This window comes from Tachypleus tridentatus, chromosome 2, assembly GCF_004210375.1.
Source record: "Tachypleus tridentatus isolate NWPU-2018 chromosome 2, ASM421037v1, whole genome shotgun sequence".
NCBI classification, from domain to species: domain Eukaryota; kingdom Metazoa; phylum Arthropoda; class Merostomata; order Xiphosura; family Limulidae; genus Tachypleus; species Tachypleus tridentatus.
Window position 1 is genome coordinate 129207412 of NC_134826.1, and position 21351 is coordinate 129228762.

The 21351-nt window shown below is 32.2% G+C and overlaps 1 protein-coding gene across 1 annotated transcript in view; it reads right to left on the reverse strand.

Annotated features, from left to right (window-relative positions):
* The window catches only part of LOC143245093 (DEP domain-containing protein 1A-like), a 54720-nt gene extending 33821 nt beyond the window's left edge, over positions 1–20899 (reverse strand). Inside the window, 3 exon segments of the mRNA XM_076490967.1 lie at positions 6160–6317; positions 16189–16449; positions 20641–20899. Of these exon segments, the coding sequence (XP_076347082.1) occupies positions 6160–6317; positions 16189–16266 (236 nt within the window). The 5' untranslated portion in view covers positions 16267–16449; positions 20641–20899.
* Positions 20900–21351: the final 452 nt, after the last annotated feature.

The window sequence follows — 21351 nt, forward strand, 5'->3', positions numbered from 1 at the left end:
TTCAGTAAATATACAACCAAACCCTTACATGTAATCCTAGTGAGAATCATGTTTCTGTTGTAAGAATACTTTTATTTAAAATTGTGTTCTGTTATAAAGAAATAGTTGTTGCACATACCAAAGTTATTTTTCAAATTGTCAGAACCTTTGAATACCCAAAATGTGATTTTTCTTATGGAGTTTTGTTTAAAGTACCATTCAATAGATAGCACCACATTTCACATAGTTTTGGTTAAATACATAACTACATAATACACTAAATTCATTTATAGTAAGATATATATATATACACAGATTTTAATGTTAATCTTACACTTGATCAAGATTATAATGAAGTATATGCTTAAAGAAAAACAACAACATAACACTAGCATCTTGCTCTGAAGTTATGTAGTCAAAAACCTGGTAATACCTGCAAACAGCATATGAAACTGCTTAAACCTCAGGATATGGGTAAATAGAAATGTGCACCTTAGATCAAAATTCACAAAGTTATACTGAAAATTTAAATTCCATTATTATCATTGTATTTCAATAAATTATAATATTAAACAAGTTCTAACTTCTTAATTTGAAAACAAAATACTCGATTCTCACTCTTCACTTTTCTATATCACATATCACTTGTTTCTTCTGAATTGGACATATTAAATGATCTTTCCACCTCTATTTGAGATTCTGAGTTAGACTACCGAGATATAATTTAAGTTTATGATCCTCATTAACCTTGTTTTATTAAATACAAATCAGAAAGTCCGACCCACTTGACGTTAACTACATCATTGTTTTTGATCACTAGAATGAAAAGGTTTTACTTTTCTAGCTCATTCTTGTGCAAAACATTCAAGTTTAATTTAAAGATTCAAAATTATCCTAATTCAACTTGATCAACGAAGGGAATTATTATAATGCACTTACAACTTAACAAAAAAACAGTAAATTATAATATTATAAGGCATTGTATGCTTTGTACATCTTATTATTCTGTGTTCTGAACCAAATGCTTGAATAACAAAAAATTCAGCATAGTATTAACAGCAACACTTGAAACAATTCATACAAGACTCTCAGACATGTATTAAATTTACTTCTACACATATTTTATTCATTCTTATAAAAATGATTAAAATATACAAAGTAAAAACTTATTAAGTTAGGTGAGAAAATATACATGAAAATAATTAAACATTTCTCAGTGAGGTATGCATTTAAGAGGCTCATGTGTTTTGCAATTCAAAACTGTAGTCTCAACTATGCATTCACCAGGTGATTTTTAGTTTATTGTTAGGGTTTAGTAGTTAGACACAGATCAAAAAGCAGGAAATTAATAAAACTAAATAAAAATAGATATACTTTGTTACAAACCTCAAAATGTTTAGGTTAAAGAATCACAATTTTCTCTTATAATCCACAGTTTTTTTAGAAATAAAAAAGGCAATTCAGAATTATTTTTCTTTGTGGTGGTCAAATGAACTAAGCCCATGTAGTTTGAAGATACAGAAAATAAAAGATAAAATACAGGTTCACTGAAAAAACTTAGTAAGAGTTAGATGTTATGTAGGTAAAGTGTCAAAACTATAAGATGCAAAAAAGCATTTTTAACCTTAATATGAAACTTAGATTGCACTCAGACTAGTCTGTATCGAACTTTGTCTTCATAAATTTACAGAGAAATGTTCAGTAAAAATACTGAACTGAAAAAAATCTGAGTTCTGTGACAAAAGACTTGTAATTTTTACTAGCATATTTATGAAAATACTTTTACAATATTATGTTGTAGTATGTACAGCTTCATGGTTATGTGGTGGTTACAAGGTTGGCCAAAATGATCAAGCACATACAGAGATGATTAGTGCAGCTCAACTTTCCTCATTAAGCCATCTAAAATTTTTTAACTGTTTCCCCTATTTAAAAAAATGTAATGACTGTACTTCAGCCAAAGAAATATGTTTCTATTAATGCCTATTATGGTGTACCTAAATAAAACATTGTGCCTAATAATATTTTGGATAAAATAGATATTAAATGAAGAAAAAATGTTTTGTAAAAATTGTAACTTTCAGGGGTCTGCCAAGCAGATGGCATTAGCTTCTAACAAAGTAGGATTTCATCACATTTAATTTTAATCAAGAGCTCAAATAACAGTAATAATAAATCACTGAATCTCTGCACAAGTTAAAGGTGCTATGAATTTATACATAAAGACTGAACAGATATCACAGTTCCCAAAGAAACTTAGATTGAAATTCTTTAAAATCTTGCAGTTTTAGATGTCCTCCCCCAAAAAGACATTTTGGTTTTGTTCCACTTAGCCCTGCCAGCCCCCTACTGCAATAATTTTAGGCAGATCTCTAAAACTGCGAAGAAAAAGTTATAATTATCCCATACTGAAAATGTATATGATAGAAACTTACCTCTTCCCACATGATTAGCTATCCAATTTTCAGTGCTGCCCTCTATATGTGAACTTGTTCTTTACAAACATGTCATAAGCCTTATACTACTCCCCTATTAAAACTACAAGATTCAAACATGTCTCTCTTGCAAATAAACATGCATTACATTTTCACTAATAAAAGTACGATGATATGCTCACTTGACACCCTCTTCACTCACCTACCAAACTATCACTTCAAAGTTTAGCAGATGTCAGCACCAGATAAAAGTGGAAATGAAGGGTGAAAAGTGTGATAGGAGGTAATTAAGTATTGGAAATACAAGATTAACTATAATTCCACATTCAAAAGGAGGAAAGACTGGTGTGAGGGAATTTCAGAAGTACCCTCAGAAAGCGTCCAAAGATTACACCTGAAAATGATAGATTTATATCCAGTGATCAAAAGAGGGAAATTGCACCATTTCTGAGATAGGTGTGCTCTTCATCCATTTATGGAATATGTAAGAGGTAAGGGTGGAAAATGAGAGTAGTAGTTCAGAGTGGGAGAGAATGTGGCACAAAAGCTAGTTATTTCAACCATAGAAATACACTGTAACTCAGTCCCAAAATGAGAATGTTGGGTAAATAAGGATGCACCCCTGGATGTAAAGCAGCTAGGACATGGCAGCCCATATCTGGTAAGTCAAATACATCCATAATCTCCTTGCGGGTTACCAACATCTATGAGAGGGTAGGGTGAGGATTATACCATCTTCACCTCATTCCCAAGAACCAGGGATTAAGAACCACTCTGATTTCCAGGTATGAAACAAGAATTAGATTTCAGCTATCAGTCTTTTGACATCTGGTATTGAAAGGATGTCTATCTCATGGAACCAACTCTCCCTACCATGGCATAAGCCGAGACCATCCGAATGGCAATAACATCCGCATAATAAGAAAGAATAAGGGACAGTCAAGGACAGAACCACAACAATCTAATGCACCACTACTCTAATACACAACACAGATAGAAGAAATTGAAGGAGGAAAATAAGACAACCCAAACTTGTGTTGATTGGTTTATTCCAATCAAAACCTCCATGAGGTACCAAATACTGAATGGTTGTCGTATCGAACACATTCAACAGAATGCCTCTATGATCAACCACTCCAGCAGCTTGCAAGTGGCAAGGACTCCCATTCTCCACTAGATGAGGGCAACAATACAGTAAAGAGTTCAGATGGAGATCATCACTGGAGACAGAGCAACTGGTGACCACAAAAAAGATTTTGAAAAATTGAACATACCAAGTTTCTCACTATACACAGGACAGAGATAGACAGCAATCATCTTCTGCTTTACCCATGCAATCTATAGGTGGTGTGGTCTGGGACGAGAATGTTTTTGAAGCAAAATATTGTGAGATTATTCACCATCAAGCAATCTTATGGAACACCCTTTTTCCACAATAAGTGTGTGAAGCCATGTTAGATAAAGCACAAGTCATCATGCTGGAAAGTGTAGATTTAGTAATAAGGAATACCCTGCCAGTCACCACTCACCAAAGGATGAGATCCATATGATAAACAGTATATAAAGGTCCCTGAAAAAAGGAAAGTATGAATTAAAACCTATAGTTAGAGATGCACTGAAATATGAAGAATGCCTACGGGTGGTAAATGAAACCCCAATGAAGAGGAAAACATGATATGGTGGAGGTAGTAGAAGATAAACATACTGTGAGTAGTCCATGTATTAGATTGCAGAGTCTCATCCACTGGACAACAAAAACAAGAAGCAGTGGAAAAAGTGAGGTGTAAAATTTGATGGGAGAATACCTGGAACAAATTCTGGAAGGAAGAAGGTAGGGAAGAAGAGGCCAAATGAACCAAAAAATGGTCCCAATTAGTAATGGTAAATGGCAAAAGATCAAAAAAGGAAAAGGATTGCCAGGGGGGTAGAATTGGGAACACATTCTCTGGAATGTAGTAGTAGTATAGGCTATATCCTACCCATAAGTTTTCACCAAACACAGAAGCCTCTTGAGTTCTGGTTAAGGGTAAAGATGGGAAATAAAAGAAAGGTGAATACAGGTAGGATGATAAAAGATATGTGAAATATCAATGGCAAACAAATCTAACCTTTAATGTCCACAGGCTAAGAAAAGAAGGAAATATGTTTGGAGGAAAAGAAGAAAGATGAAACACAAGGAAAGTAGTTCAAAGTGAGGTAAAATAAGGAAATGTAGGACCACCTTAACATCCAAATCCAGAAGGACAGGATGTCTGGGAGGGTGACATCTGGAAGAAACACATAAACATGGTGAGAATAAGGGAAGTAAAAACCCTATTATATTGAGAAAAACAAAAGGTATGGGATGGTATATAGAAAGTGAAGAAACCAAAGACCCACAGTTGAAAAACCAGGTGATCAATTCTGATTCATGAGCCACAGTTGGCTTATGAGTGAGAAACCCCTGGTTGTAGATCAACTGTGGAATATCTTCTACTTGTGTTGGTACACCTCTATAGAAGATGGATGGATGGAACTTGCCACAGAAAAGACAAAAGCCAGGTGTGAAGATGCAGGACATGTGATCAAAGTTGACAGAGAAGAGAGAGAAGCAGTCACTGTAACCTTGGAAATCAAAGCTGAGCTGACCAATAGTGAGTAATCAAAATGACTCCACAAAGTTGACTAGAGAAATGGGGGGAAAACAAAAATAGTTGGGAAGGTTGTTCATACAATAAGGAAGGACTAAATAAATAAGAAATAGATGAAAGGGTTAAAAAATAACAAACCAGAAATAGAAAATTCATAAAGACAAATTAGGCTTGGAATGAGAAGTAATGGCAAACTATGGAGGCAGAAATAGATGATCAAGGCCTTCATCGAACTGCACAGATTCAGCTGGCTCAAGAGGAGCCTGGATGGTGTCTAGGAATTAAGGTTGTCCCATGTAACATAAAAGAAGCTAAATCCACTGTCAGGATGCCCACACCTAGACTGAGAAAAAATGTTGGGTAGAGGAATGTAGAGAAAGTCATATGCATCATGTGAACATGTCATGCTCCTGTTGGTGAGGATGTGATGCATGAAAGACATGTTGAAATCTTGAAACTCCATTAAGTGGAAGTGGCTTGTAACATGCATAAAGAAAAAGTATGCATATAAAGGGCAGCACTGAATGGAAATAGTTAATTTTCTGATAGGAGGAAAGTATTGTATCAGAAATTAATTAAGAGAGATGTTATGTCCTGTTTTAACTAGTTCAGTTTGTCTAAACGGTTTTCAGTTAACTATCATAAGTGGTTTTGTTGAAAATAATAGTTAAAAAACAGTATTTTAATTTTTTTTATGATGAAACTATGTATACTTTAGAAATACATAATAAATACATGTACAAGTCGACATGATTAGTGGATAAAAACAAGCACCATGCTAGTCAAAATAACATGAAGAGCTTTTACTTTTTATCTCTTTAAATCATAAACATCACATATGATTCATCTGAAGAAGTTCATATTATTCAGTGCAAGAGCTACAACTATATGGTACCATATTACATCAGTATTTCCTAATGTTAATTGGAACTGTAAAAAGACTTAAAATTAAATTCAGGTACATTCATTTTTAAAAAATAATTTCACACAATTATACACATTACAAACTTATACAAGGAGGTACACAAAGAGCTTATAATGCATGTGTGTGAGTGAGAGAGAGAAAGAGATGATAAACATTTAAACATAAAACATGATAAATTACTACATATTACCTTGTAACACCAGGGCCAAAGTTTGGACTATGTCTCAAATAAACAAGAAGCCAATCTACAGCTTCTGAAGCAGTAAAACAGTTCTCGTAAACTCGCATATAGTGACGATGACGCTTCAAAGGCATGCCACAACGAAAATCATTAATAATCTGGTTCCACTGAAACACAACAAAAAATACAATACAGTCAAGTCAGCAATAAGAAACAAACATCTTTTTTAAAAATACAGTGCAGTCAGCAATAAGAAATGAACATTTTTAAAAATACAATACAGTCAGCAATAAGAAACAAACTTTTTAAAAATATGGTACAGTCAGCAATAAGAAACAAACAGCTTTTTTAAAAATACAGTAAAGTCAGCAATAAGAAATGCACATTTTTAAAAATACGGTACAGTCAGCAATAAGAAATGAACATTTTTAAAGATACAGTACAGTCAGCAATAAGAAACAAACATTTTTTTAAAAATACAGTACAGTCAGAAATAAGAAACAAACAACTTTTTTAAAAATACAGTGGAGTCAGCAATAAGAAATAAACATTTTTTTTAAAAATATAGTGCAGTCAGCAATAAGAAATAAACATTTTTAAAAATACAGTGCAGTCAGCAATAAGACTAATTATTAAACTCTCATTTCACTCTACCAATATCAGTATTTTTGGGGAGGAAGAAAATATTCATGGAGATGACAAAATAACATTTAATTCACAAGTCAGATAATGCTGTTGAACAATAAAATAGCATTTCATGGAAACAAAAGTTTAAGAAACACATTCCAGTCCCACTCTGCCAAAAGACTCTCTCTATAGTAAGTGTATTGGTTTAAAGTCTCATAACAATAAAATGTTTTTAACAAACTAATTTTTTTCATATCTGAACAGACATGTATTGAACTAAAGAGGAAGATAAATGTAAGAAACAAGCAGATGACACAAGTTGGGTTTTCTTTAAGATCATAAAACCAGGTCTGCAAAAATCAAATTGAACAGCACAAAAAGAACTTCTAGTTGATATTATATTGCAAATCAGCCACTTGAAAAATAAAGCATTTTCTCTAACTTTGTGTTTATAGTTGATAATTAAGATATAATAATGACTTCTAACATTTGTATCATTATTTAAAACCATATCTGTTGTTAATAAATTAAAATAGGTTTCTAACAGGTTTTTCTCTTTAACCTCTAATCACTTGACTCTGAATAAAATTATCTTGTATCCTGCATAAAGTAGACGATCAAATACTTATGATTAGTTTCATAACCCAATTTCTAAGCAGAAAGACATGGTATCAAGACATTTCGTTGTTTGTACTAAGAGAAGTTTACCATAATCACAGACCACATTTCTTTAATATGATGAATAACATTGAAAGATCCATCTTCAAGATTAGCACAAAAGTTACTGTTGTTACAACACCATGATTTTGAAGTAGTACAGAGACCAAGTCAAAATCACTCTAATGTAGTTGTCTTAAATATAATTAAGAGTAGCAAACTGCTGTTAATTGAAAACAAACAATTAACAAAATAAAGGAAGTACAGAAAAATAATGCAGATGTATATGAAGTAGTTTGGGACTTGTATAACATTATTATTGAACAAGAAAAAATTAGTGATAAGTTTTAAAATGTAATCTCAAGATAACTGGTATGAGTATTCAAACTTAAAGTAAAAGTAAAAAAAAATAAAGTTTTAATATCCACACCAGCCATCTTGAGATAAAATTTTTACTTTAAGTGGATTTCTCATCATCACATAGTAATAAGTTCATTAAGATGAAATTCAGCACATTTTAGACTCCTGTGTATTACTTAGAAAACTTAAGTGTAACACAAAGCTTGGAAGAAGTTACAATAAATTATCAAAATCTTCAATTTAGAATATGTAAAAATATTAGAACATTTATTAACATCTAACCTAGGAAATAAATATCTGCTAGTCAATAGAGATACTTAAAAGATACTATATTTGCTTGATCACAGAACAAACCATTAAAGTTGTTTTTTTTTATAAACAACACTGTGGTTTGAGATAAAATTACACAGTATCCATTAATAGACAAAATTACACATTTTATGGAAGAAATATGTAAATTATTGTGTGGAAGAACATAGAAACAGCTGCATACCATGTAGCTACTATTGAATTAGTGAATAGATTTAAAATAACTTTTCTTAGTAAATAAACTAAATAAAATGTTTGAAAGTGGAGAAGAAAAACAAACAAGTAAAATTTATTTAGGACATAAACAATTGTTACATATTATCATTGTTAAAGAGAGAAAACTAAAAATTATTAACATGTCTTGCAAGAGAAAAAAATAGAGTTTTTAACACATATGTGAGAAAAATAATGTTTTAGTAAATCAATAAATTTGGATGTTCTAATTTTGTATTCCTTATTATCATTAACTATATTATACATATTTAATTCTTTGAACACTGAAATGTATAAAAGACTAAAATGGAAAAAAACAAAAACAGTTTATGATTGAGAATGTATATAAATATTTCCTTTTAAAGTGAATAAATTAAAATCTGGACAATGTAATAAGTTGGACAATAAATAACACTTTCTTGTTATTTCACTTTCTTTCAGTGCATATATTGATAATATAACAACTACATTTTCAAACATTCTAAACAAAAACACATGCACACTTTGAGCTATCCACAGCCAAAAGTTTATCAAAATATTAATGAATTAATGCAACATTTATTGAGTAACGTGGTTATAATTATGGCTTCATCAATTGTTTCAAACTGTTGAATTTTTGTTTCCTTGGCTTTATTGTGATTTCAAAATTATGTAAATTTCTCTCCTTTTATGCTCTGAAAACATCTTGGAATGTTGATTGTAATTTTTGCTATTTTTATGGGCTAATGTTACAGTTCAGTATGAGTTTTGCTACTTTTGTGGGTTGATTGCTGGGCTTATGTTACAGTTCAGTATGAGTTTTGTTACTTTTGTGGGTTGTTTGCTGGTCTGATGTTACAGTTCAATATGAGTTTTGTTACTTCTGTGAGTCGTATGCTACAGTGCAGCATGAGTTTTGGTATTTCTGCAAGTTGTTTAGTGAGCTGATGTTATAATTCAATATGAGTTTTGCTACTCCTGTAGGCTGTATGGTGGACTGATGTTAAAATTCCTACTTGTGTGAAAGGTTTAGATGCTTATTGATTTCTTTTCATAGTCTCCTAGCTGTTGATACAATATACTCTTCTTCACATCTCGATCAATCCATAACGATACATGACTAAGGAATTATGTTAATAGTTAACTCATTCTTTGAAAAGAAAGACCTTTTCAATCAGCATTATGGGTCTGAAAATACAGTTGAATTGAATTTGTAGATAGGCTCTATTAATCAGTTTCTTGGCTTCTTTGTTAATATTTTTATTATCATAATAATGAACAACAGGCTTCTACGGTAAGATAATACTAGAGTCAGTTTCTTTCTGGATACATCATAAGTTGCTGTTATAGTATGGTATAGCCTGTCCATTCAAATGTTTATCACTGTCAAACAGGTTGAGCAGGTAAGAATTCTTGCATATATATTAATTGTTTTTAAACAGTTCTTGGTTCAATGCTTCTCAGTTATTACAATGTAAATTCAATTCACAAACATTTTTATTAGTTTTATTTTTAAATGTAGATGGTACATTAATTACTTAACAAAAGAACTGAAGATACGTATAAAGATGGGCTTACTGCACAACCTGTCAAAACAGCATTACCATTCGTGCTACACGTCTAAGAAGAAAATGTTATTCTGTATTATGTAATAGTTAAAACCACAATGTTGTTTGTTGAGGTGAGGTAAGGTAAACTGTTCTATATTATCCTGATCCTCAAAGACAACAACATAAAAGTTTAAGTCCTATTGGGCAACTCTGCAATTAATAAAAACATAAATAATATAAAGGAATTCATTCTAACACTCTGGAGGAAAAAACCTCTGTCCACCATCCCAGTAACTGGAAACCACTGTGTTAAGGATTCCATTGCTTCACTAGTAGAATCTGGTGAGTAATGTGCACAGGATAGTCCTGAGGAGCAGTGCTTTAGGAAAAATGCAATAGGGGAACCAGGTTTCCCAACTTTTACAAAGCAAACTGACCCTGATTTATTCAATCTAATGATTGACAAGGATGGGCAGGATCCCCTTTAGCTTTACTCATGATTGTCCATGAATATTGGTCCAGCATAACATTGTATTACCACTTAGTGATCTCCAAGATGATCTTATAGAACACTTCATTTCTACAGAGACTGTTGCAATCAATAGTAATTATAGTGAAATAAAGGTTGCTAGTGCAGAATTGGTTTGATGAAAGCGCAAATCTAAGCAACACTCGCCACAGTGAAAACAAGGTAAGGGAGCCTGAAAAGTAGAAATAAAAATACTCATCCTCTGGCTAATCTAGTAGAAGTAGTTAAGAGACTACTGGATCAGGCAAATAATGCGAGATAAAGTATTGAGGGAGGTTCACATACCAGTCCATACAGTGACTTTCAGTGGGCAATTAAACTGGTCTGAAAGAGTCAAAGAAAAAGAAATCTGATGAGATGTAACTCATGTATGATACCTCACCTTCAAAGGAAACCCAGAATAAAATGTCTAATATTTTTAATGGTATAAATGCAGGCAACAAAACCTTCAAGACCATCACTGAACACACCCAAGATCAAAATCTGATGGAACACAGACAGAGAAAAAATGAGAAGATGAATTAAAAAAAGGATTGAACCTGTTTCCTCCCCAATAGTGTTAGGTAAAAAGAACTGACCTGATAGCATAGAACAAGAAAGTGCTCTGTAGAAAAAAGTGCAAATCACTATGATTGGTGATGTCCATGGGTCAGCACCACAAAAAATAAACCTGCAGATTAAGGGGATATATGGCACATACAAGTTAGTTCACTAACAGGTGTAGAGAAAGAACACATAACCTTAATCTATCTGTTAGATAACTGGAGTGGTCATTTGGGACAAGTTACCCAAAACAATGTGAGGAGTAAGTAGAGTACTAGGGACTCATAAGGAATGTAGCTTATAATCAAATGCAACCTCCTCTCAATACAACACTGCTGATATGCATGTCATTAGCTTTCAGAAAAGTGACTTTTAGACCAAGCAGAAACTGAGCCAGATACACATCACCCTTAGAAATTAAACCCCAGTGCCGCGCAAAAAGCAGCATAATCTCTGTGCCAGAGTTTGAACTTTTGGATAACCAGGTGTACCATATTTTATCATGGCTGCTTCCAGAAAGAGAACTTAAAAATAAATGGACCCATCAGAAGGGACCACAGAAGCAGAAACTGAGTGTTGCCACCAAGTTGTGTGTTTAAAAGGAACTGAAAGTGAGTTAGAACAAATCATATTTTACACTCTGGGTTAACATATGAATTAGAAAGAAGAATACTGGCAAGGCCCAAAGTTGATGTAATGGAAACCAAATTGCCAGAAATTGGGTGATCCAATGAGAGGCTAACCCACCAATTAAAGTTGCAAAATGAGAGGGAATCCAACTGAATCTTGTAATGCAACATCTATTATCTTGGGAGAATCTGTCTGGAATGAGACAAAGGACTACTACCACAGGCATCACTTGTGAAACACGGCAAACTAGAAAGATAAGACTAGACCCAAGAAAGGAAGTCCAAAGTTCAAAAATAATAAGTCCTATACCATATGCCTAATTTATAAGAAACATAATGCACAACCACAGAAACTTCAGAGTGAAAAACTGATGAATTAAATAAAGAACCTCAGACCATGAAACCTTGTCTATTGAAGAGCAAGAAGGACAGAATTTTGCATAAGGAATCCTTGTCATTTGTACGTACTCTGGAATTTGTAACTGTTAGTATACACACCCCATTCCTGAAGTACTGCATTCCTGTGGAAAATGGAACCCATTGACAGCAGAGAAACCCAATTTGTAGCAGTGTTCTGACTTAATCCCTCAAGAATGAGCCAGATTCAGGGAACCAGGAAATAGACATGCATGATCCCTGGTTTCTTAAAGATCAATCAAAGGATAGTTTGTGCTCTCATCTCAAAGGCACGAAGAATTCAAGTGATGCTTACATTTACAGTGGAGAGAAAACAATCTGTGCAGTGAGTAAGAGTGTGGCATTCTATTCTAAATCATTTAACAGGATGGAAGACACCTGAAGCTGAGCCCAACTTAGAGATAAGATGAAAATTACAAAATACCCAAATTAATTACATATTGAATTGGAGCAAAAATAGATGATGTAGTCCTGAAAGAGAGCAATGGTTAATAATTGATGTGATATTGCCAGCAGTAACCAGTCATTCATGGAATGTGTACACTATGATGGAATGGAGGGGATGTGAAAACTTGTACAATAAAGCTGAACACATGTTAAGCCTATGCAAGTCCAAAGGGAAAAACAAACAAACTTGGAACTGCAATAACTGACCCTTGTGCACCACAAATGCCAATAGTGATGGGACTCCAATGCTGAGGCAAAGTGCAGATATGAGCCAATTACAACCAAGTTGGACATCTACAATCCTAGTAAATAATCAACATAGACTGAGGAATGAATAACATGTGAACCTTGGAAAATCTAGGTAATGATACAAACAAGGAAGATTTTGACTGGACATCAATCTCCTATCTTCATAGGCTCAACAAACTAACAGGAATAAAAACTCTGAAGAACTAGCCTCACTCTCTCACTACTCCAAGACCAAGCTGACTCAGATAACACTAAAATTAAGTTTCAAGTCCTGATAAACTGCAGAATCCAGAAACTCAACAGATTGGGTGCATAATAGTGAGGAAAATGACAACTGCACAACCAATTGTGACCAAAGACCTGTAGAGCTTATGGACCAATGGGTAAGAATACCACACATCCAGAAAGTTTTGGAACTGAAACCCCACAAAACCTGAAGATATACAATAAACACTAATGCTGCTTGTGATCCCACTAAACTGTAAAAACTTAATCAAAATATATTCTGAATGCCAATGTACCAATCAGGGATCAGTACTCAGGGATGGGAGTGGAATTGACCTCCCTGTAGGAGCTAATGAAATCTGAGACTCCAACAACAACCAGGAGGAGTGTAGAAGTTAAAAATTGATCCAAAATGCATGCTAATGACTGATCCAGCTTATCCTCAATGAAACTGATGATCCTGAGAGCTTTCTAACAAAGTGAAGTGAAAGGAACAAAATACTAAAGGAGAATTATAAGTCTACAGACTTACTTTGTCCAATTAGGGAACACAGACCTATAAAGGTAAACTAGAAACTTCACCTTAGAACCCCAAAATTTGAGGAGCAGAAATTATTTGAGAGTTGGAAAAATGGCTCCACCTGGTGGTAGGTGAAATGAGAAAGTTCCAACAATATGTTAGATAAGGTTTAATTGTCCCTTTATGTAAATGAGAAGTAAGCCTTCTAGCTTGAACTACAATTACTGTGTATGAAGAAAAAACACTCCCAGACCTTTCAGCCATTAATTAGGTTGTAGTTTTAAAAGGAACCAGGAAGATCAAAACATCACACATGTGATAAACCAAAAGAAAAACAAACCAAAAACATTTTCCTAAATCCCTCCCACCCTTTTTCATTTTTCAAATGTCTTTTAAAGACTGTGGAAATTATCATTGATTAGAAAAGCAAATTGTGAGGTAAAGTAACTTATTTTGTTCCACCCCTGTTGTGTCTATCCCAAAGAATCAACCCCAGGTGCTGCAAGTCCTTAAACTTGCCACAAAACCACTGGAGGGTATGGAAATCCAACAGATTAATAATAGCCACATGAAAAAGTGAATCTAAAGTTTCTCCAAAATGTCAAGGAATCACCCTAACATGCAGTCTCAAAGCCTCTGGAGGACCACAGAACCAAATATATGTCTCCACCTCACTACAGAAGAGCTCACTAACAGTCTCAACCAAGAGTGACTCTAATAATCTGAGAATTCATACCATAATCAGCTTGCTAATCAGAAGAAAAAAGTTATTATTATTATTAAGAAATCAACTAGATAACACAGTAACATTCAAAGTATCTCCAAACACTTGTAATACTGGGAAACCCATCAGGGATGCTTTATTGAGAAAAACACTGATATGTATTATCCAAATGAGGTGCTTATATACGGCACCAAGATGATGCATTAACACAGATGGAGAGTATCAAAAGAAATATTCTACCAAAAGCATTTGAGTATGGTATAAAAGACTGTAGCAAATAAGAAACAATCAGACCAATGCTTAAATGAGTAAAGATGGAACTCTGGTTTTGATCAATAGCTGTAAGTGGGAGAAGAGGTATGTATCTTTTGTAATTAGGAGGATTTTTAATAAAGTCATTCAATAATCTTTATGAATAAAAACTTTCAAATGCTGTCATTTTATCTGACCTTTGGTTGAAATACTTTCTTTGGATTAGAAAGTAGTAATTTATTTCGAAATGTGTAGAGCAACAGCAAAAGTCTTTGAAGTTATGGCTGAAGTGAATGATTAAATTAGGTACTGTACATAAAACATTTGCTCTCGCAATGGTTACATAATGTTATGTATCAATCATGTACTAGCCACAAGGTCAGCCATCATTTTTGTTTCACTTATTTAAATAAAAACAAAGTTTTTTTTAATGGGAAAGTTATTGAAACTTCAACCATTTCATATTTAACAAAGTTTCAAAGCACATTCTCTGTAGTCATTACAATTTTAAAGGTTAAACTGTTTAACAATATTACACAATGATATTGTCATCTTTACTGTACACAGTTGAGATCATATGCTATAATTACTGGCGACTGGTAATTTCTAATTGTCATATGTCTGATAAAACAGTAGTATTATGTTCTTGTTAGTGTAATCTGCTGAGTTTGCCTTAACATGTACATTCATTTAGGTAAATTCTTAAAACAACTTATAAGTTTGCAAATTTCACTTACTTGTGTTTGAAAAATGTTAATAAAAATGACTTATGTACATCTGTCAAATGTGTGAGCCATGATGCAGGTTTGTTCTCACATATAAAAAGTTTTAAAAAATAGCATTCTGATTAAAAACAGTAGTCAACTTTATAAAAGTTCAAATAATCACTATATTTCAAATTTTTTAAATGAAATATTGTATATCAATTCAATTACACAGACACAAAAAGTTTGAGTATTTAACAAACTGATGGTTTTCTCATTAATGAAAGTGCATTTACTTTGAATACATGGGAATTCATAGTTGTTGTTGTTTGTGGATTATACATAATTGATAAATGTTTGTAAGTTTGGGAAGGTCTATTCATGTGTTTTTTTGTAAGTTCTGCTCAGTTAAGAAATGTTTAGACCAATTTTATTTGGAATCAAATTTTCAATGGCTCTTTTGCTTTTAAGGGGCCATGTTGGCTATTTAGTTAACACTTTTTACAGGCCTGCTGGGATTTGCAGGGGTCATTAGGTCTGGACTTCCACCAATTTCAGAGTTCTGAGTTCCACAATTAACTTCCATGTTATTACCACATCAGGCTCACTTATAAACTAACTGTAAAAAATGGAAAAATACTAAAGCCATGGTAACCCTGTACTTGTTAAATCTCACTTCCTGAGATGCATTTCCAAACTATTCTTGAATGGATTCCAGTACTTTACCAATGACACAAGTCAAACTAACAAATTTACACACACACACTTCCCTAATATTTTGACAACCATTCTGAAAAATAGTAAAACATTAGTGATCTTTAAATATATTATTTTTCAAATAGCCTAAAAATTTCAAAAGATCAGTTAGAGCCATCACTAATTTCCCTCTAATCATTTTTACATTATCACTGATAATGTATTAATTATGTAAAAGCAATTTAAGGCCAAAAAAATTAATTTTCATTAATTAAGAGTTTTGTGTTATAATCTTATCCTTCTCAAAATATACATGATAAAAAAACCATGTTAAGTATTTAAACTATAGTAATACAAAACAATCAATACCTTCACCAACACTGCCATAAAAAAAAAAAAATTACTCACCAGCTTTGTTGCTTTGTAGGGTGCACCACTGGTAGCAAGATTTGGTTTGCTCTCATTTCCATATCTTTCTTGTTCCATTTCTCCAGAAATACAGTACAGAATTTTAGCAGCGTTATTTTAAAACTTGAATGTAGCATTCATTTTGAGCAACTGGAAAAGGTATTCAAATCTAATTTGAAGATCATTGGCTAAGATGTCTGACTAGAAAACATGGTCTTTTCAAAAATAAAGTAAGGAAGATCATTCCATTTGACAAGGGTTCTAAAAGAAAAATTAAATATTTTAGCATCAAAAAATTTAACAGGGATCAGTAATAAATAAATATATATATATATATATAACAAGTAAAAACAGACTTGTGTGCTTCTTTCTATTACGCTATCTCCAGTCTTAAAAGTTTTACCTATCTTAATCTTCATTTGATTATGATTAAATTAACTCATGAAAATAATCAACTAATTTAAATCAGTGTTTCCAATTATTATTGTTTTTCTATAGTCCAACATCTGAATTAATTGAGTCACAAAAACAAGAACTTGATCCAAATTAGGGTTTCCAATTATTCCAACTCTTTAAGTAATCAAAACAGTGTTTGTTTATTATGAAGTGTTTAAAGATACATAATGAGCTATCTTTCATGGGTATCAAAATTCAATATTTAGCATTAGAATTTTTAGTAATTTTTTTTAAAATCAAGTTTGTTAAGCTTTTACAGCATGGCTTTATGACTTACAGGTCTCAGGATGGTTTTCACCAAATTTGTTTGTCTTGTCAACAGTGGGAGTATTATATTAATTTCTTCATGGCTTAGAAACTGAACAAGGAGTTGAGATGTTGCTATTAAGGATATTGAAGCAACAAATAAGAAAGTCTAATTTTTAAATGCACTGTATTGATTGGGAAGGTATGAAGTCAAATAGTCCAAGAGATAGGTTCCTTGGAAGTGATTCAGGATGGTTTACTATGTTAAATGATCACAGCCAACCAGATGAGGAGATGCTACTTTAGATTTACTGTTAACCACTAATGAGGATGTGGTTGCTGGAAGCAAACTGAGGAACATTGAGAGAAAAGTGATCACTGCATAATTAAATTTGATGTTTTGTTACATGTTGAGATAACAAGTAACAAAAGTATGGTTCCTAATGTTAAGAAAACCAATTCTGAGGACATGTAACAAGATTTATCATTAACAAACAGGGATAATGAGCTAAAAGGCATTGTACATAAGGTTTGGGAAATTTTCAAACATCCATTTCTATTAAGATAGTCATGTTCATAAGAACAAATGGATAACACAGAAGACAAAGTCTAATTTGCTTACCAAATACTCAAAGATAATCAAAAATAAATGCCCCAAGTTTAAGACGTTTTATTAAATTCTCTCTTCTGTTTTAAAAGAAAGGATGTTTGCAATAATTTCTGACCCTGAGTATTCTATAGGAAATATTGGCATTAACCTAAACCATGTCATTAATACAAAGATTTCAAAGCTAGAAATAAATAAAGTACAAGGGCCAGAATTTTTTTTTCTCCAGGGATTTTGAAGAGGGTCAAAGATAAGATATGCAAGCCTATCTCAGTTCTGGTAAAATTGTTTTGTGAAAAATGATAACGTAATCAAAAGCAAACATGAATTAACCAATTTAATCTTGTCCTACCACCCCATCATTTTTTCTGAAGATTTTACTTATTATCTTGAGAATGGAAAGTGTGTGTGGTCTTGGGGTACATAAATTTTCAAAAAGGTTTTGATAAGGTACTAAACAAAAGAAAATCATATCAACTAGGTTGGGGAAAGACTAGTTAGCTGTACTGTAGAGTGGCTGGATGAAAGAATGCCAAAGGCTGTTATTAAGCCTTTGCTTTTCTGTATCTACAATAATGATATTGAAAGGGGTACAATTAATAATGATTGTGGATTAAAACTCTTGTGTATTTCTGGCTATACTGATGATGGATCAACTTATAAGTTGGAGAAACATTTGACAAATGACATTTAATTATAGTAAGTGCAAGATAAAGCATTTGGGTTACCATAATTTGGGTCACCTGGGAAGTCATTCAGTAGCATGACAAAAAAAAAGAATTCATGGGAATGGTAATAGGTATGTCAAATAATTGAATCAACACTTTAATACTTGTAACAAAGCTTACAGATTTCTAGGGTGTATTTGAAGACACTGATAACATGTCAAAAGTGGTAATTATCTTGGTTTTCTATTTAGCCTTCACCTGGAATACTGTGTACAGTTTTGTTTTTATTTGCAAAAAGATACTGCCTTATTAGAAAAGCTTATAAAAAAGTTACTAGGATAATTTCAGGAATTAAAAGGCATATTAGACATACAAATTGAGATATTAACTTATTTACTTCTTAAACTCTTGCAAAGCACTGGTTTTCACTTCTGCCAAGGGTAACTCATTTCATATATCAATCACCCTAACAGAGAAATCAAACTATTATTTGTAGTCTTGTCTGTCTTATGTGGATCTTAATGTTGTTTCATCCTAATATCTTTAAAATGTAACACTGAAAAGTCAGTTGCCTCCTTTATCCTATTAATTCCACAGATTATCTTGTGAGCTACTAAAAATTATTTCTTGTCTTTCTTTTCTTAGATTAGTTGAGAGACATTAACTCACACCAAAAAATAAATCTTTCTATCCTAAGAATCATCCTAGTAGATCTTCAATGAACCCTTTCCAATAAACCAATATTCTTTCTGAGATAAGAAAAACTGTTAACAGTATTACAATTGAAGTCTAACTATTGACATGTGATTACACCTTTAGACTTTAAATGAGTATGCCTGTAAATACATCCTAAAATTATATTAGCACCACTACTAGCAAAAGATCAGTTTTAATGGATCAAGTAACTCATTCATCACAATGTGAAGTAATGAAGTAAAAAGTGCAATCCAAATTATGCTAACCCAAATGCTTACTATGTATAAAGGTCACTTGCCAAATATTTGTATAACCTGTCAAGTTATTGTTGTCATACTTCAACATCCTCAAAACAGCTACTAAATATACCACACAGATTAACATAATCTGCAAACTTTAATAACTTATAAACTATGCCCATATCAATATCAGTTACATTAATAAATAAATCAATAAAACTTGCAGGTCTAAGCACTGATCTTCAAGACACTACTAGCATGAATGGTCCAATTTCACTGGACTTCAATAACAACCTTTTATCCACACTGTTGAAGTTATTTTTTTGAATAGCTAATTTTTTGCATGCCTTTTAAAACCTAAGTACACTAAAACTAAAATGGCTTATGAGAAATAACTGCTTGATAATATTTAAACTAAACAGCAAGGATTTTGTGAAAGAAAGCAAAATATTAAAACAGGAATTGGGCCCTTAAAAGATGTTGATATCAAGGTTTAATTTGAAGACTTTGAAATAGCTAGAATTTCAATTATGCACTTTTGTAGTTACAAGAGATATCAGTAATATACCTGACTTCGAGTATTCCATACGAAAATACTGAAGTAGCCTTGAGTCATGTACTTACTAAACTCATGGTGACATACATTTTAATGTATGTTCACCAATATGAGTATTAAATATATATATATTTTTTTCATAACATAAAACTTGTTCCTTTCATAAAATATGTTTCACTTTTCGTTATTGCTAATTTTCTGTCATTGGGCCACATGAATAGTGGTATTGAAAAATAGAATCTGAAACTTCAACGTATTCAAATACTTTGAAATAGTCCAAATTCATTCAGTATGTAATTAACTTGATTTAGACTGACAACCTAATAGATTTATCAGAAAATGGAACCTTTATTAACAATCTCAGTATATCTTATTCCTATACTGAACACACACTCATACACATATAGATATCATAACTTGAAAGTGAAAGTAAAGAAAAGTGTATAACAATGTAAACAGTGCTTATGCTTCAGTGGGGAGATAAAATGCCAGAAATTCATTAATACTTTCTCACTAGTCCCTTATTTACAAAAGAACTTTTATTGTTTTATCAAATATAACACTTCAGAAACCTGAGAAGTGAGATATAAAGTTAAGTAAATCTCTGTAACTGAAAAATGTCCCTATTAAACACACTATTAATAAAACATTTTAGTTTTATGGATTTTTCTTAGTTACTTTTTGTGATATATATATATATATATATAAATAAAAGTAACTGAATTAATCTTAAGCTAATCTCGATTATTAATATTAATAATATATAATATTCATAAAAGAGATTACGTAGTATATTATACTTACCTGAGAATCTACTGTCTTGCAAATGCTTAGGTCATTGTATTGTAAATTCCAATATATACTTATATGTTTTACTGATTAAGTACTATAATTCTAAACATTATATGAAGTAATGCACTAAAGTTAATACATTAACAGTTAATTAAAATTTAATAACTATAAGTAGTGGTACTGATTACCTACAAGTGTTAATACTAACATAACTATAATTTTTTCGTAAGAGTAATAGCCTAGGTCAATGACAACAGAATTACAGAGAACTAATATATGATATAAACTATATTTCAGTACAGTTGCGTGTACAACTTATTGTAGCAGCCTTTTATACAGGATCGCAAGTCTATTAAAATTACCCATTGTAATTTCAAGCTTCACGAATATAATACATTTTTTTCTATAACTGAAAGGCAGATGTTTTTAAACCGATCTCAACCGTTCTCCCGCTGACCATTTTGAATAATTGGACATATTCGCCATCTGTTGGTGAGAGTTCAATAATTTTTAGCATTAATTTCGTTTGTTTTCTATAGTAGCACAACAGCAAGAAAATAAAACATTCATAACTAAGAAATCTTAAAGTGTGTTTTTCTTATAATAAGGCCAAATCCGACTATCTATTGTATCTACCAAAGTGAATCGATCCGAAGACTTACTGTTGTCCAACCGGGGATAAAACAAACCTGAAGTGTGCATGAAATTATTTAATTGCATCATTTTAGATTTAAACTGGATCTTACAAGTTATTTGCATAACAGTAAAGTATCTAAATTGCAGTAAATATAGTATTTTTGGAAAAATTGAAATCAACGGAAAACCATTAAGCCAACAGAATGGACGGTTCTCAATAAATGTGTGAAAATTGTGAATAATTCCAGTCATACAAAAAAGACATTA